The 17,954-nt window shown below is 39.0% G+C and overlaps 2 protein-coding genes across 2 annotated transcripts in view; one reads left to right on the top strand and one right to left on the bottom strand.

Annotated features, from left to right (window-relative positions):
* The first annotated feature begins 3,991 nt into the window (after window positions 1-3,991).
* On the top strand, window positions 3,992-12,411 carry tmem175 (transmembrane protein 175). The gene is made up of 10 exons (XM_047380676.1): window positions 3,992-4,328; window positions 5,891-5,929; window positions 6,166-6,263; window positions 6,346-6,397; window positions 6,520-6,555; window positions 6,632-6,715; window positions 6,828-6,992; window positions 9,022-9,100; window positions 9,187-9,322; window positions 9,414-12,411. Exons 1-10 carry the CDS (start codon window positions 4,125-4,127, stop codon window positions 10,075-10,077), a joined length of 1,557 nt encoding a protein of 518 aa, XP_047236632.1. The 5' UTR covers window positions 3,992-4,124; the 3' UTR covers window positions 10,078-12,411.
* The window catches only part of cds1 (CDP-diacylglycerol synthase (phosphatidate cytidylyltransferase) 1), a 31,252-nt gene continuing 25,695 nt past the window's right edge, over window positions 12,398-17,954 (bottom strand). Inside the window, exon 13 of the mRNA XM_047380677.1 lies at window positions 12,398-17,095. Coding sequence (XP_047236633.1) covers window positions 16,960-17,095 — 136 coding nt within the window. The 3' untranslated portion in view covers window positions 12,398-16,959. The remainder of the gene's footprint in view (window positions 17,096-17,954) is intronic.

Raw genomic sequence — 17,954 nt, 5'->3', positions numbered from 1 at the left:
TCCCAAATCCAAGTTCTGATATCTGAGGTAAGTAGAACACAAAAAAATATTATAAATATTATTTTATTGCATTAGAAAACAAACAAATGACAACAACAATATCAGTAAATACAACGGATCTTAAACGCATATAAATGTATATCTCAAATAGTTAGAATGTCATGAAAAAGTTCAATATTTGTGGTCAACCATTGCAAAAAGTAAAATATATATTAAATAGATTGAGTGAAATATTTCAAGCTTTTGTTTCTTATCATTTTTATGATTATGGTTTGAAGATAATAAAGACCTAAAATTCAGTGTCTCAGCAAATTAGATTACACAAGATCAATAACAAATTATATTTTAAACAAAAATGTCAGACGTCTGAAAAGTTAGTTCATTTCTGTTCATTCAATGCTTGATCTGGGCTCCTTTTGCATGAATTACTGTATCAATGCAGCGTGGCATGGAAGAGATCAATCTGTGGTTCTGCTGATGTGTTCAGAAAGCCCAGGTTGCTTTGATAGCAGCCTTCAGGTCATTCGTTGTTGGGTCTGGTGACTCTCATCTTCCTCTTGACAATATTCCATAGATTCTTAATGTGGTTCAGGTCCGGCCAGTTTGCACAGTAACACCTTTGGACCAGCTTTTGGAACCTTTGGCAGTGTTGCTGGAAAATTAAAGCAGGATCTCCATGAAGCTTGTCAGCAGAATGAAGCATGAAGTGCTCTAATGTTGTGGAGGGTCTTCTGGACATCTGTCCAGCCAGCTGTCTTCTCCATGATTGTGTCTCCTACTGACCCAGACTGAGGGACCATTTAGAGGCTCAGGAATCCTTTGCAGGTGTTTTGAGTTAATTAGCTGATTAGGGTGTGATACCATAAACTTCCAATGTTTAACTTTTTCACAATATTCAAATTTTCTGACACACTGAGTTTTGGGTTTACATTCTCTGTAAACCATAAAGCCAGAATATTGAATTTATATTTTTTTACAATTTTCTAATATTATGAGTTGTACCTGCATGCAAAAACAATGACGCGGTTAATTTGATCTCAGTAGAGGCTTAAACTGAATGATCTGATGAGCATGAAGTTAAAACTGGAAACTTGCAGGGTGCCACTATATAACTGGGCAACAGGACTACAGATAAAAACTAGCCTTTGGCTAATACTGGCATGTTACCAGGTGTACTGTTGTAGTACTGTCCTGGTAATTAAATAAAACTGGGCTTTACAAGTGAAGTTGCAATTTCTAAGCACGTCAGATCTTGGAAATTAACCACAAGATCCACTGTTCTGTTTTTCAGTCATAATCAAATAGCTTAACTAATGAGTTATACCATCAAACCTTATTACCCAGGGGTCCTTGCTGTGATACATCCCACGCACTGGCTGCTGTGCTAATCAGTCAAATGGAAAAGGATATTTGACATATTTCTTGTTCTGGTTTCATTATATCTGTTAAAAACAGCTTCTGTTTTTAATTAGAATAAATTGTCTGTTTCATGGATAGACCTTTTTAATTGTGATTGTGATGTAGGATTATTTTTTATTTGGTAGTGACTGGAACACAGAGGATTAGAGACTGCATGGCAGTTTATGCTGTTTGTACCGTGGTTACCAAATTATCCCGCCACAGGAAGTTGTTCTTCTTCTAATTATCATTTCTTCCTGTGTATAACCTGAATCAGGCAGACATCCTTTTATATCTTGTTGTCTTTGCATCTCTGTAGATGTCTACAGCTGATGAATGGTTGGATGCATTCACAGCCTCAGTGAACCCAGTTTTATATCTTCATTAATGTTTGTATGTGATGAGAAAATATGACAAAAATATGATTCATGATGAAGAGGAGAGCCAGACAATGATCATCTTTTGAACATTGACCAAAATTCTGCATTTAGCAAGAATGGCCAAAACTTAAAGATGCAGCAAATAATAACTATAGTTTATAAATAATTAAAAAGTTTAATTTTAAGAAGCTGACTTTATCTAAAGTTATTTTAAGAAAATGACTTTAGATAATGGTAAGGTTGCTGCTCTTTGAACTTTTAAGAGGCATCGAATGAGATTTCCTTAATTTGTGTAAAATAAAAACAAGACTTTTGAAATAACTTTCTTTTGTCTGAAGATCTTCTAAAAAATCAATCATAGAGTTTGTTATTATATTCTTGAAAAAGTACCAACAATCTGTGGTTTTAGTTAACACAACAGAAAAATGACAGAAGAAGGAATAAACTTTTATTGGAGTTCATGTTGGGAATGTGCTACAATGATTATGGGATGGTGATGTTGGGTACGAGGATGCTATGCATTTTCTAAATGTTGAACATGTCAAAATTTTATACTTTAGACTCATTTAGGTTCACTTATTAAAGATGAATATGAAACTAATGTCTATCTGGTAAACCCTAAGAGATGTTTGAATGTGCAAACATCTGTGGATTTCCAGTCGGCAATTTGATAAACACAAACTTTGCTTAAAATCATAATCTTAAAAAAAATAGATTATATGGAAGTTATGTGTATCTTTTACACAAAAACAGCATAGAGGCACCTTGATAGAAACAACCTACTTTACAGATAGAGGAACAAATCTGGAAATAATTTCCTCACAGTTTTCTTCTGCCGTACTTATCCAGAACACATATGTCAAATTACATAATGTCTTTGGCTGTATATGAAACCTATGCTGTGATTTTACTTATTTTTTGACTAATCAGTGAATCCTGTTGTGTAAGAAACTGGCACAAATGTGCACAATCAAGTTCCTTGGAGGAGACTGAAAGCTCAAGGAATTGCTTGATGCTTTGGCAGTAAAGACCCAATGTCAGCTTGAGCAAAAGTTTATAAAAACTATTATAGTTGGATTCCAACTGAGGACCCATGCCTTGCCTAGGAGCTTTACTTCTGTATCTGTCGGCATAAAGTGCATTGGAGTGTAAAACAGGATTTGAGGAAGCAAGAAAGCAAATCCACGAGAGCAACTTTTTAGTTGCTAAATGGACTGAACTTATATAGCGCCTTTCCAGTCATACTGACCACTCAAAGCGCTTTATACTAGAACCACATTAACCCAGACACGCTCACTAACACGCACACATTCATACACCGATGCGCAGCAATTTGAGGTTAAGTGCCTTGTCCAGGGCCACATCAACATGTTGTAGGAGGAAGCTGGAATCGAAACCGGAATCGAGCTGGAATTGCAAGACAACCACTCTTCTCACTGAGCCACAGTCGCCTTTTATCATTGTTATTATTGGTTTAACTACTAACAAACACACCCTCCATTTCTGCTACCTTCTCTTTTCCAATCAGTCTAGAGAGATGTTCCCCCAATCCTTGTGATTTTTAGTATAACAATGGCCACCAGTGGGCTCTAGATGGACAAACTTTATCGTTATTTTACTAAGTACCCCTATACATAGCCCATTCTAAAATGTCCAAACTCTAACACTCAGTAGTTTATTCTAACCTCCCCAACAACCCTACACCATTCCAAACCCTTTGTGAAGTACCTTGAGACATGTGTTGTGAACTGGCGCTATATAAATAAAACTGAATTGGAATTAATTATTAGTAGTAGTAATAGTACTAGTAGTGGGGGAAGTGGTAATATTGTATTTTTATCTTTTTTTTTTGGTATTTTTATGTGCCAAATTGCTGATGGTATAGTATGATGTCGCCCCCTTGTGGTGGCAAAGTCTCATCCACTTAATAATAATAATAGTCAAAATAGTAGTAGTAATAACAATAATAATAATATTAAAATAATAATAAATCTGACTTTATATTCTCCTCCCTTTGTAAAACATTTTTATTAGGAGGACATAAGTATTTATAAAGTCTAACATGTAGTCTAAAAAGGTTACTTTCTCTGTGCTTTACGTTAAGAAGTTTCACTACATAGTCCCATGATTTAAAGATGAAAGACTAAAATATTGTATTAAATTTGATTTATTTCAATTTGATTCAACCGGTGAAAACAGCAGAGTGGTCCTCTTGTTGAATAGACGATCTCCGCAGGGAACCGGAAACATCCGCTCCTCTGCTTCCGTTTTCCCCGCCCACAGTCAGCCGTTTCTCGGCTGTTTGCAAACAGTACCATCCTGCGTGGTTCCGCGGCTCCGTCCAGGATGGGGGAGAACGACGACAGCGACATCATAGAGCACCACGTTGAGGAGGAGATGGAGAAGAAAACAGCGAGGATCCACGCCGTGTCCTCCCCGCTGCTGGAGAGTCTTAGTCCGTCCGAGAGAGAGGGCCACAGCAGCACCCAGTCCTCCCACAGACTGCTGGCCTACAGTGATGCCCTCATCTCCATCATTGCCACAGTCATGGTGAGACACGCAATCCCACGGCAGATACATATTCATAGAACCACTGGTGCTCCATTTATTGTCACTTTTAGCGGTCAATTAAAAAAATAACTTGTGCTTGACTTATAATAATCAGAGCTTCTATGAACTTCTAATCAGTATCCCATGGCGTGTGACATAGATGTCCCATTTCTATAGGCACCATTCAGGTGGCAGGTGTGCAGCCTGCAATCACAAACATCAGAACCCCACCTGCTTCTACGGTCCAAGCTGATGAACTATAGGGTTTGCCCTTGTCTAGCAGAACTCAACGTCGTATGTCTACCACGATAACTCAGGATATCTCACATCCACTAAACCATCATCGTGAACTCCTACTTTCCGGGAGAAGATGCACACCCCTGAGATGCAGAAGAGGGAAAAGCCTCAATCCGTCTCCCATAGCAGCACCGAGGAAGATTTTTCTATATCTTTTATTAAAAATGTGTCTTAAGTACTGGTATGAAAATTAATTTTCATTGTGGGACGGGGTAAAGCTTGAAGACAACTGCAGCAAAAAGTGTTATCATGGGGTCACCAGGTCTTTAAAACAACCAATTCTATCAACATAGGAACCAGTTGTTTAGGTGGCACATTATAAAGAAGCATTCTCTGTCCTACCATCACAAACGTAAAAGTTCAGAGTTTATTAAACTACTGGGACTAACTGGAACCAGGTGCTTTAGTCAAATCAGACTAGAATCTGGCTTTTTGGCAACAAATACTTTAGATGGGTTTGGTGTGACACAAAGGGTGAAAAAAAACACCTCATGCTCAGTTAAGATCCGTGATGCCGTGGGCCTCTTTCTCTTTTAAACGCCTTTGGAAGAGTCGCTCTTGTGCTTTGAGTAGACGGTATGACACGAAAAGCACTTTACAAATTCTGTTCATTTAGCATTTAGGCTTCATTACAGTCACAAATTCTCGGAAAAACCAGGACATTCGAAATAAAACTTTGGTGGACTGTACCAGAAAATTGTCAATGGGTCTTTCAGAAGGATGATGATGATCCTGAACATGTGACCAAGGCAACACAAAATCAGTCTTCTTCCTTTGCCACTTCAGTCCCTGCACCTTGAGAAAAAGTCTGTACAGTGAGCTGAAAAGAAGTGGACCCAGGATTCCGGATTATCTAAATCAGGGGTGCCCAAGTCCAGTCCTGGAGAGCTACTATCGTGAATTAAAGCGAGGACTCCTTACCAGGCTTCTGAGGGAATCCAGACATTTGATTCAGGTGTGTTAGAGCAGGGATGCATCCAGAAGATGCAGGACAGTAGCTCTAGAGGACTGGAGTTCGGTAACCTGATCTGGAGAAGTTGTGCATGGAGGCCTCATCCTGGATCACCAGGCTTGTTAAAATGTTATCAGAGAAAACCAAGTGCTGTCCTGTGGGTAGAAGGGGGTTGTACGAAGTATTACCAGTAGGAGTGCCAATAGCTGTGGAAAAGCAACAATTATTTGTATTTAGTTATTATTGCATGATGTCACATTTAAACCAGTACAGACTTAAGAATATATCTTCTAATCCTGACCCTTTCTCACAGATATTACCTGTTGCCCACACCAAAGTGGAAGATAATGAGGTAAAGTTTATTATTATTACCTTGATGGATGTTTATGAGACAATTAAAGATAACTTGCCATTACTCTGTAATTGGCTGATTTCTTTCATTTGTAATTCCTAATTGTTTTATTACCAATAACTGATGTTTTCAGTTTACTTGAACATTTCTGCGTCTGTCTCTTTGTTTTTAACCTCTGTAAAGAACCTGTCTGTATGACAGGTTCTCTGTGAATAAAGATGGACTGATTTGTGCAGGAGCTGAGGGAGAGTGTTCAGCTTCTGCTAACAACAAAGATCGGTGTGTATCTGATGACCTTCCTGATCGTGACTGTTGCCTGGGCTGCTCATATCAGGTCATTACTTTCACTCTTAGGATTTCTTCCTATCACTGCAGCTTTGTCCAAGTTTCCTTATTTATTCCTTTACTTTCCACAGGTTATTCCAGGTCATAGTGCACATTGATGATTGCCTTGCTCTGCTCAACCTTGTGAGTTTGTCACTGTCTTTGTTTTTCTGCTTTACTTTTGCAAACTATGTGAACAGATTTTCTCTTGAGATTCACATTTCCTTTTTTTGTAATGTGAATTTCTGCTTTCGGTCCTAATCCAGGCCTGCATGATGCTGATAACCTTTCTGCCGTACACAGTGAGTACCAGTCGGAATCTGGTCCTATCTGCATCCCAACATGCATAAATCCAGTTAATTTGCCTGTGCTTTGCAGTTTTCCTTAATGGCGACCTTCCCTGAGAACATCCTCGGGATTTTACTCTTTTGTGGTTGTGTGATGGTGATCGGAGTGATTCAGGTGAGGAAGTTGAAGTGTTTCCTTCCCCTTTCTGTCAGATATTTGCACTGCTCATTCACATCTACTACCCCTCGACAGGCTGACCTAATATCCGTGTTTAATGCTTTTCCAGTCGGTGATCGTCTTGTACGCCTTCAGCCGGCCCTTCCTGCTGAACGATCAGATCCAGATCTCAGAGAACCAGACCTTCTATAAACACCACATCCTCAAAGTCATCATGAGGGTTCCCATCATGTGCTTCTTCGCCAGCATCTTCTCCTTCATCTTCTTCCAGCTGGTCAGGGGCAATATAATAATTTTTTACATAATAATAAGGAATAATCAGTTCTGACACAAACATTTGAAAAGAAAAATTTGTACCTTGGGAATAAAATTAAATTCAAGTTGTGCTATTTTTAAGGCATTTGCAGACTTGACCTGAATAAGTGAAGGTGTAGGACCTCAGTCCTGCAGGTCCAGTCTTTCCTGAACATAAATAATCCAACATTCATCTCATCTGAAGGTTCTGCACCTGGTTCCCCTAAATTCTGGTAGATAAAAAGAGACTCAGCCATGCTCGACGGGATCTGACGTCTCCGTCTGACATTTTTCTTCTAAAAACATTTAGTTTCTTAAAGTCTGCAGCTTCCACATTTTGTCACATTTTTTAAGCAATAGACCAGCACGAAGTAATGCATGATTGTGAAGCTGAAGGATGAACCATGGTTTTCGATCATATCTGAACCTCTGAGTCAATACTGTGTAGCACCACCTTTCACTGCAATCATGCCACGACTCTACCAGCTTTGAACTTCTAGAGACTGATGTCTGTGCCCTTTTGTGGAAAATACCTCCAGCTCAGTCGCATTGAATGGAGAGCATATGTGAGCATCAGTTTCTAAGTAGTTCCACAGATTTCCAATTGTATTTTAGTCTGGACTTTGACTGGGCCATTGCAACACATGGATATGCTTTGATCTCAATATTTCCATGGTCTCTCTGGCTGCATGTTTAGGGTCTTTGACCTGCTGGAAGGTGAGCCTTCACCCCAGGCGGAGGTCTTTTGCAGCCTCTAACAGGTTTTCTTCCAGGACTGTCCTGGATTTATCTCCATCCATCTTCCAGTTGACTCTGACCAGCTTCCCTGTCCCTGCTGAAAAACTGCATCCCCACAGCATGACGCTGCAAACACCGTGTTTAACCGTGGGGATTGATTTGTTCAGAGTAAAGTGCAGTGTTTTCTGACATACAGAGTGTTTTAACACATAAACTGAATTGCTTACTTTTAGTCTAATCAGATGTACAAAGCTCAGAATGTTGTTTTATAACCTAGCTCTGCTTTACATCTCTCCAGAACTTTCTCCCGGACCTGTGTGCTGTGGTCCTTGGTCTTTGTGATGCTGTTTGTTCACTAATGTTCTCTAGCAAACCTCTGAGGCCAGAAACAGAACATTTTCATTTATACTGAGAATAATCTACCCACAGCTGGAATCTGTTTGCTTATTAGGGGATGCGCTAGATTTTACCTACAGGTGTCAGAGTAAAGGAGGCTGAATACAAAAGCACACCACACTTTTCAGATTTTTTTTATTAGTAAAAATTGTTCAAAGGCATGAATGAGTTTTCCTTTCGCTTTAAGAATTTGTGCTTTGTTTTAGCAATGTTTTAAAATGGAAATATTATTTAAAAATGCTAGCTTTAGCAGTTTTCATGTAATATATGCATAACATTTCCACAAAGAATGACACTAATAGCGTAGGAGGAATATTCTTTCTTTATGAAGTAATTTCTTTCCAATAAAGTTTTCACATTTTCCATTTAAAAATAAGTTAAATATTCCATTAGAGAAAATGTATTAAACCAAAAACGTGATCTTTAACAGAAAAATCCAAACAAATTTCCTATAGTAGGTGTGCAATAATCTGTCCAAAGGAGCCGTTTTAGATGTTTTAATGTGGAAACAACAGTCTCCAACTTAAAGGAGATTCTGTTAAACAGACAAAAGATTTCAGGTCCAACTGGACCTGATTTATTAGACATAGTTTAGGTTGAACCTAAATGTGATCTTCAGTTTTAGCTTCACCCACAGAGTAGTGTGAGGTCACAGGTTATGCTTTTATTTTTATGCACACAACCTGCTGTGCAGTAACGTTTTGCGGATCTGAAGCACAAATTTGAGTTACTTGGTAATAAACAGTTTTTAATCAAAATCCTCATATTTATTGCAAGTTAAAATGTACCTGTTAGAATTCGTCCTCCAATGTTTGCAATTAATTGTTGAGGTCATTATGACTTAAATTTAATACCGCTGTCCTAATTTTTTCCAGTCTTACGCTCTCCTAGCCATCATCATCTTCCTGCCCTACATCTCCCAGAGCCTGAAGTGGTGTCGCAGCAAAGCGATCGGTAGGTGTAAGGTCTCGCCAACGTTCTGACTCCCTCTGATGATGCTTACCTTCTCCCACTCTTCAATCTCATCTCGTCTGTTTCAGGTCAGGTGGAGGAGACGCCAGACTCCATGTTGTTTTACACCTACCTTCCTAATGAGCCGCTCAGCAAGGAACGAGTGGAGTCTTTCAGCGATGGCGTCTATGCCATTGTAGCAACACTTCTCATCTTGGACATATGGTATGTCTCAGTAAATGATTTATGACTTTAATGATGTTCTGTTTAGTAGTGGGGAAAAAAGTAACATGTATTTTGGTTTCCATGCGATTAGCGAGGACAACGTTCCCGACCCGTCAGTCGTGGAGAAGCAGTTTGGCGGCAGCCTGGTAGCGGCCCTGCAGGTCTACGGCCCGGAGTATCTCGCCTACTTTGGTTCCTTTGCCACAGTCGGACTCCTCTGGTTCGTCCACCATTCTCTCTTCCTCCATGTCACCAAAGCGACGCGCTTCATGAGCTTGCTGAACACCTTCTCTCTGGCGTTTGTTGGAGGGTTACCTTTAGCCTATCAGCTCACGCACGAGTTCCCGCGCAACTCGCAGAACGAACTTGAAGCCATTCAGATTAGCTGCGTGATCATTTTCTTCGCTGGTATGTTTCAGCTCTCCATCTGGGTGGTGGCGCTTTACAACGAGCAGGAAACACTGCACCCTTATGTTTGGTACGGTGGACGTGAGCATGTGTTTATGCTTGCTAAGCTAGCTCTGTACCCCTGTGTTGCTTTGGGGACGTTTTTCCTGACCTGCATCTTGAGTAAATTTAGCGCCTCCATCTTCCACCTGATGGAGATCACGGTGCCTTTTGCCTTTCTTGTGCTGAGGCTCTTGGTGCGTATCGGGCTGGCACTGTTTCGCTTCATTTTCTGTCCCAACAGGTCCGATCTGACGACCGTCGTGGACGACGAAACAAGAGTGCCGTTTAATGCTGTAGTTACCTAGAAGCTTCGTGATCAGGTCTGAGGGGCCTTACTGCTGAGAGGTGGGTTTTATATCCAGAACCAAGTGGACAGAAGTTTACTCCCTTTCTAACAGCCATTTGTTCACAAGTCGGATTAGATGCTTTCCCACGCTGAAGGCGAGATACAGATCCTGTAGAGATAAAGGAAGTGACTTGATAGATATGGCACTGATGCAGACAGCCAAGATGCGTTCCTTTCATTTCCTGTTCAGTTACTACTGCTGGTGTGATCAGCACATGGCACTCCGTCCAGCTGCTTAATGTTGTACTGCTGTCCACGCATCCAAATGGGATGTCATTTTATTAGCATGTTTAGATTTTTTGTGTTTTATCACAATGAGGACCTGAAGGTTGAGCGACTAAAGAGTTTCATTTGTGTTATCGAAGCTAAACTGTCTGTTACCAGAAAGCCAGTACTTAAAGGCATAGTTCAGGAAATTTGGGATGAGAGTTCATGAGCAGAAAGTACTTGAAGTAACTAGGGTTGAAACCTACATACATACCTTTCCGTTGTATTTGGCAGAATTGCCTTTTCCACAAACTACTCACAATATTTCCACCCTCCTCCCGACAGAACCAGTGAAACTGAGTCAGGTTTGTGTCCTTAAGTCACTTTGTACCCAATTTGGTACCATGTTTTGGGTGATTGTCCATTTGCAAAACCTATTGAAGATGTTGCTTCTTGTTCTTTCCTCATGATGCCATCTACTTTGTGAAGCCCTCCCACCTGCAACAAGAACACCCCCACAACATGATGGTCCCACCCCCATACACCAGAGTTAGGATCATATTTTGAGACTTGCAAGCCTGCCTCTCTTTCCTCCAAATGTGACAACGGTCATTACAGCCAAACACCTCAGTTTTATTTTCATCAGACAACAAGGCAAGAATGTATAAAAATCTAAACTTCATTTTAAGCCTTAATTAACTGAGGGGCAAAGAACTCACACCAAGGAATATTTTTACATGGTTTCAGTGGTTGTTCAGAAGACTCTTTGCTGCAAGTTCTCCAACAGTGAGTTTTGCAGATTTTTAATCTCTTACTATCCTACTCACTGTGGGTATATATAAGATAATCCTGGTCTTGGTCCAGCCAAGTGTTGAGTGATGTCATTGTCACGCCATATTTATACCCCGGGAAAACAGGAAGGTATGGAGTTCCCAGAAACTCTGGTAAACTGATAGAAAAAAGTTTAAGAGATTGTTTGGAGTACAAAATAATCATTTCCTAATATGGGATTGAATGAATGTACTTAAATTAACATTTAGGTAATTATGCTGCTGATATGAAAGATTTGCCTTTTTTAAGGTTTTTTACATATTTTTAGCAGGGGCTACAATAGGGGCTATGATTGTTTACGCTGAAGACAACGTTGGTCCTTGGTTTGTACCAATGAACATGTTTGATTCAAGTATGAAATATTTTAGGTATGATCAGCAGGAGTAACTACTGTAAATTAATGTGTGGACATGTCAAGAGTTATCTACTTCAGGTAAGGAAGATACTAACTGCTCATAACCTCTCCACGGAACCAAACCTGAACTATCCCTTCAAGGTGTGGAAGCTTAGGCACTTTAAAACCTGTCCTGAGCAGGAAGAGCCATAAAGTTCATCATTGCCTTATTTTATTAATTACATAAATAGCTGACGCCCCTGACATGTAAGTAAAAACCAAAGCAATGACTTAGAAATCAGTTCAAATAAATATTTAATCGAGAACTAAAAGAACAAACATCAAACGTTGAAATGGATGTTTCTGAAACAATGAAACATGAGGAGGTTTTTGACTGTGTTGCATCAACACCGACCCTCTGGGAGCTGGAAACAGATTCCCATTTTTGCTTGCAGTTCAGTTTGTGTTTTTCCTTCTGTCGTTCTTTGTTTTAGAATAAACAAATATTATTTTTCAATAAATGATGGCTGCGGATTTGGTATCAGTATCTTTGTCCAGTAGGGGTCACTGTTCTTTTAAGTAGTGATGACACTAGTGGATTGAAATCTAATGTGCACTTTATTTAAAATCCACAAAAATCATGTAAGAAAAAGGGTTTTGGTCTGGTTTCTATGTTTTCTGTATTTCTTTGTTTGCAGCCTGCACTGTTTTCCATTTTGATCCTGATTATGTTTTATTTGAATGAGGATTAAAATGTTTCCCGTCCTGTCATTAAAAAAAAATCCTTGTTTCACAAGTCATGGTTGCAAAGCAGTGGCATTCTAGCCATAAATGCTGTGTTTGTGGCACTAAACATTTTTAATGTGTTGCATTGTGCAGTTGTTTTATTTGTACATCAATAAAAATGAACTGTTAAGCTTCGTTTATTTTGAATTGTCATTTTTGACGTCATAAAACACAACAAGCAGAAGACATTTTAAAGAAAAAATGTATTCACCTCCTTACAAAAAAACTACGTCACATCCTCCTTAACACAATATCGGTATTTACTTTACATTATTTTGTATTGCTCTATTTGTTCCAGCATTATCCTTCAGAATAATTTAATGTTTCAATCCTAAAGCATCTCTGCAACCAAACGAACATAATAAACACACTAGCATAAACCGAGCCGTTGATCATTACCTGCATGTTTGGGTCACCGCAGCTTTTTGCTTTCTAGTCTACATGTAGTTCTGCTTGACCGTCACTGTCATGTAGGCCTAAAAATACTGACAATCTGCCAGAATAGAAAGACTGTAATTTGTCTAAGCGCTTAAGTCCTACGATTTCCACCTTGGGGAAAACGACAACGGTATTTTAGATTTTGCCAAATAAAATGGAATCCACTGTTATATTCAGGGCATTGTAGGGGGTGTGATCTAACAAATCAAGGTGTGCACCAACAACCCTTTAAACTGTGACAGACATTGTCTGCTGCAGCTGTCCGTCTGTCTGATTGGACCTGGGATGGTGTAAAAAACCGACAGATTTTTAAGAGCTTCACAAAAACATAAATGGATCTGATTAGATGTGGCTTTTTTCTCTATTGGACATTTATACAGTAGCCATATGATTTCATACTTTAGGTGAAAGAATGTGTTTACTTTGTTAACAAGGAATTCAGAAAAAAATTTGATGTTCAAAACAGGGAAATTAAAAAATAAAAACAGATTTCTTTGTGCCCTACATAAGGTTAAATCTGTCAACTGCTGGTCTACATTCTTCTGCACACATCAGTTTTATTTGCCTTTGATTTTGCAGCTTTTTGGGTTCCGATCAGTTGCCCATTCACAAATTTGTACCTTTGCAGTTTTGGTTAATTGTACCAGTACCAAACTGAGCTGTCTCCCACAAGACATTTCATATCAACTATGCATCAGTATTTAAGATTTTTTTATTTATCATTATAGTCAGTCTACTGTAAGGAAAATATAAGGAAATGTGGTTATATGGAGGTGAGTTAAGGTTAGAGGTACTTTGGTTTTATCAGGGATCAGAATCTGTCAAAATAAAGTTTTTGGATAATAATATACAGTTAAGTTGAACATGAGATTGAAGTCTTTTTAACAATTTATCTCCATAATTTATTAAAATACTTAAGGGGAAAAAAAAAAAACTGACACGCCTATGGTTTAGGTTTGTTTAGGGGAAACAAACAGCAGCGTGTTGGTTTAACAGGACTGCATATTGACTTAAGGCTGTGAATTTTTGCCTCTTTGGTCCCATTTACCTTTTAAGGTAAAATATGTACTTCTAGTCCTAAATTTCAGTTGTACTTGACACAAACTGAAAACAAGTTGATAAAAATATGTTTTTCTTTAAGGTGGAATGGTGATTTAATTGTGGTTTTACTGAAGGAAAAAAAAAGATTCACCCACCGTAGCTTCTCACCAAACATCAGTACCAAAATCCTGAACTATCCCTTTAAATATCCCAGAAGCACACTCCAGGCTCCGTGTAGATGACTCGAACATTGTTTGGATGTTAGTGTCGTAGATTTTCAGTCAGGTTGCTTCAGTGTTTGGGTGCAGCAGCTACAGCAGCAGAATGCTTGTTTTACTGATGCATGCAGAAGATCACAGCTTGTCCCTACAATCTAACCAACTTCTCCCACACAATTAAAACGAAGGACATGCTGTAAAATGTAGCGCCAAGAGGAAAACTCAATCAGAACCGCATGAACAAATTAAATAAACCTTTCCGGTCTGAGAATGTCAGCAGCGCGGTAACATGCTCTGTAACGCATCGTTTGGCTCGTTCCAAACGGTAAACATGGAAACAATATTCCTAATAAAACCTCCCAGAGTTCTTAAACACTAACAGATAAATGTTAATACGGCGATGCGTTTACTGTACAGAAACAACAAACCGTTCCTAAGCTCTACGAGTAGTTCACTCCTATGGTATCATTTCACATTCATAATGTACTCTTAAAACTTTGATTTGATGTGCAAGAACCCACCACACCACCACCATAATTCACCTCCACCCTACAGTGCAACCAAACCTGAAAACAAAAGAAGCGCTATGCTTTCATTAAAGGAATAATTACATCAGTCCAGCATGACGTTACTCCTGTAAAGCTCACACATAAAGGTGTTTTGGTATTTTACAATAACAAATGTTTCTGTTCCTTTTTTCCTGCAGCCCATAAAAAATAAGAATCACCACATTTTGAACAGAGGAATAAAACAGCAGAGTAGACCAGAAAAATGATAAAGTCAAACTTTGCTGTTCTTAGGTCTTCTGTCATTTCAGTAGAAGTTACATTTCAAATGAGATATTTCGTTTAATTTATTTGAAATGTTTGTGTTTGGGGAAAAATAAATCACTTGCGACACTTGGGACACCATGAAAATTGCATCGTAGGGTTAAAATGAAGAAATAAAGCCTAAAATCTCTTAAAATGTAAACCCTAAACCTTAGAAATCTAAAAGAGAGATATGACTGCCAGACTGTCGAAGTAATTACGACACAGACACGACAGCAGCCGCTCCCAACATGTTTTCCACTAGACGAGGAAATCATCACTTTATCAAGAGAAAAAAATAAGCTATCTCATGATAAATGGTTTTTTTGTGATTTTGGGAGAATTAAGATGGATCTCTCTTGGTAATGGGATTCTTTTTTTGAAGCTTATAAAGTGATATTGGTTTACAAATCTGTGATTTTAGTCTTCTGTTTCACTGTAGCCCTTTAGGACTGAAATGTTTCAGACGTATTATCCCTTGATTGAGCTTCTACAGCATACATGTGCCGAGATGGTGCATTCAAGTACCACTCAGAAACTACACAATGCATGCAGAATTCCCTAGAAATTAATCTTTTACTCTTATGAGAAAACTTCACTGTAGTTTTAGCCCCTAAAGAACAGTTACTAACCAGAGATAAAATGTTCTGTAATTTCCATTTAAATATGTCCCAGCACCAGCAATGAGAGGCTAAAAAAATTAATTTTTACAGAAAACCACAGATTACTATTTAGAGCAGGCATGGTCGCTGTCAGCTCCCACAGTTTCCAGCCTGTCGTCTTGAAAAAAATGAAAAATGGTTCATTTCTCAAAGACTTGAGAGAATTTAGCTCAGAAATCATTAAATAATAAAAGTAAATTTGAAATAATTTTATATGAGTTTTGCTTACGGAACACAATTATTACATGTTCCATTTATTTATATATATATGATTTAAATTTAAATGCTCTGCAGAAAGTGAATAAAAAACGAAGCAACAAATGTTTTGAAGTGGTTTCTCAGTTAATTTGGGAGAGAACGTAAACCACGTCGCTGTGTGAGCGTTACAGGTGTTGCTAAGAAGACTAAGACTTTAACAGGACTCTGTTCATCTATTCTGTGCCTCTTGTTTTGTCTCTGCTCAGATAAGCTAAACTACTCACCTCTAGATTAAAGCTCTCTGCTAAGAAACAGACATAAGAGCAGCGCTGATCTCCTTATCCCACTGCAGGACCGAAAAAAAACGTTCATCTTTTTAATCCTTTCTTTTTTTAAAGTAAAGCGTTACTCACAACATCTTCTCTAAAGTACCTCTGCTTAAATCTACATGGCTGCCTGTTAAAGATAAATTTGTTCATGCTAAAGGAACTTATGTCTTTAGTTGCATATCATTTCTCACAGCTTAAAATCTTTTTGTTTTACTATTGCCACAGCAAATCTCTAAGTAAATATATATATATTAGGTATTTGTTCAGCTAAATATTTTGGTATATTTCTGTACAATACATTACTTCAAGTGTCGAGTGTGCAGATGATGTTCTAGGTTCTGCGTCTGCATGCCTGCGGTCAACCTGTTTCGACCAATATTGTGCAACTCAGTTTGGTCAGAAACCTAAAAGCTCTCACGCTAAGGAAATGGTGACTGAACTGTTTGATTCAGCAGGAGCCTAAGGCAGGACTTGCATGCATGTTACATGTGTCAAAATGCTGTGTAAAACCGTCAGGTGGAGCACAGTCCGTAAACCAGTCTGAACAAGATGTTCGCCAGTCCTGCTGCATCAGAGACACGTCTCAGCAGTCTGTGTCCTCCAGACTTTCTGCTGGTGGAAGCTTCTCACAACAGTTTACATAATAAAAGTCAGTGCAAAGTTAGTCGTCCACAATCTGCCGGTGTCAGAAAAGCAATGTGCTTCGAAGTTCACCTCGCTCAGTGAGACATTTTGCATGTAGTAGCTGAAGACGGCCCGAATCAAACCAATGATGACGCCTTCTTTGTTTTTGTTCTGGTATTTGTTTGCTTGTTTTTTTCCATAAAGTCACCTCAGGTGCAACACTAGAAGACTGATGATGAATGCAAGAATAATACACAGTACAGTCCAATGTGCATGTGTGTGTGCGCGCGCTCGTGCTCATTACTAACTATCAGAACCGTCTCACACACTCATCCGGTCATCATCCTGAACGGCTGAGGGGTTTTCACTCAGCCTGGACAGCAGCTGGGGGCAGCAGGCCCCTCTCCTTCAGGTGGGAGCGCAGAGTGTGGAACATGCTGAGCTGCTGCTCAGGCTGAAGCATCAACAGCTGCTGAAGCACCTTGCTGGGGTTTGGACCTCTGCAAGACAAACGTTTCAGAGGTCAGCAGAATGATAGTAATCTAGTTTACATCGATATCCCTGGTAAAGATGTGTAAAAAGTCTTTAAATAATTGTATCTTTTACTGCGGATGTATACATTCACTGAAAAATAAAACTTAAACCTTAGATTTGAGTATATTTACTCAGTTGGGATAAAAATTGCACATTAAGAAATAGTTGTGTTTAATAAGATCACCAATGCTGCACTTATTGGCACCTGGCTAGCCATACTTTGTCCAACCCCCTTTGGTAGATAGGACAGCAACTCTTAGCAAACTGCTCATTCAAATAAGTAAAGCATAAACTAAAGAAAAACTCAGTTCCTTTTATTTTAAGGGACCGTCGGGGTTGCCAATAATTGTGCCAACAACGATTTTATTGAAGCAATTATTTGCTGACATGGGAACCCCCCTCAAGGGACGGTGTCCTGCATAAAAAAAGTAAGTCTATCCCATTATTTGTTTTATGCAGGACACCGTCCCTTGAGGGGTGTTCCCATGTCAGCAAATAATTCCCACACTCTTATCATTGCCCATACTTTTCCAGACCAGGGAAGCAGAACTAGGCGTCTTCTAGACCAAGAACATACCTAGCTTAAATGACAAGCTTTTGCAGGCTCCTCTACAACCATCTAACGAGGCTGAGGAGATAATTCAAGGTATTACATCAGGTGTAAAACCTGAAAGAACCAAAGTTGTCCCCCTCTAAGCAACGCTAATGAAAATCTATAAATATTTTAATATTTTAAACATCTTTACCAGGAGAGCTAACAAACGTATCCATCTTTGTAATCCCACCACACTACTAAATCAATCAAGTGAGTAAAGTAAGTATATC

Source organism: Girardinichthys multiradiatus, chromosome 12 (assembly GCF_021462225.1).
Source record: "Girardinichthys multiradiatus isolate DD_20200921_A chromosome 12, DD_fGirMul_XY1, whole genome shotgun sequence".
Classification (NCBI taxonomy): domain Eukaryota; kingdom Metazoa; phylum Chordata; class Actinopteri; order Cyprinodontiformes; family Goodeidae; genus Girardinichthys; species Girardinichthys multiradiatus.
The sequence above is the reverse complement of the archived record's forward strand: the minus strand, read 5'-3'. Positions and strand labels throughout refer to the sequence as shown.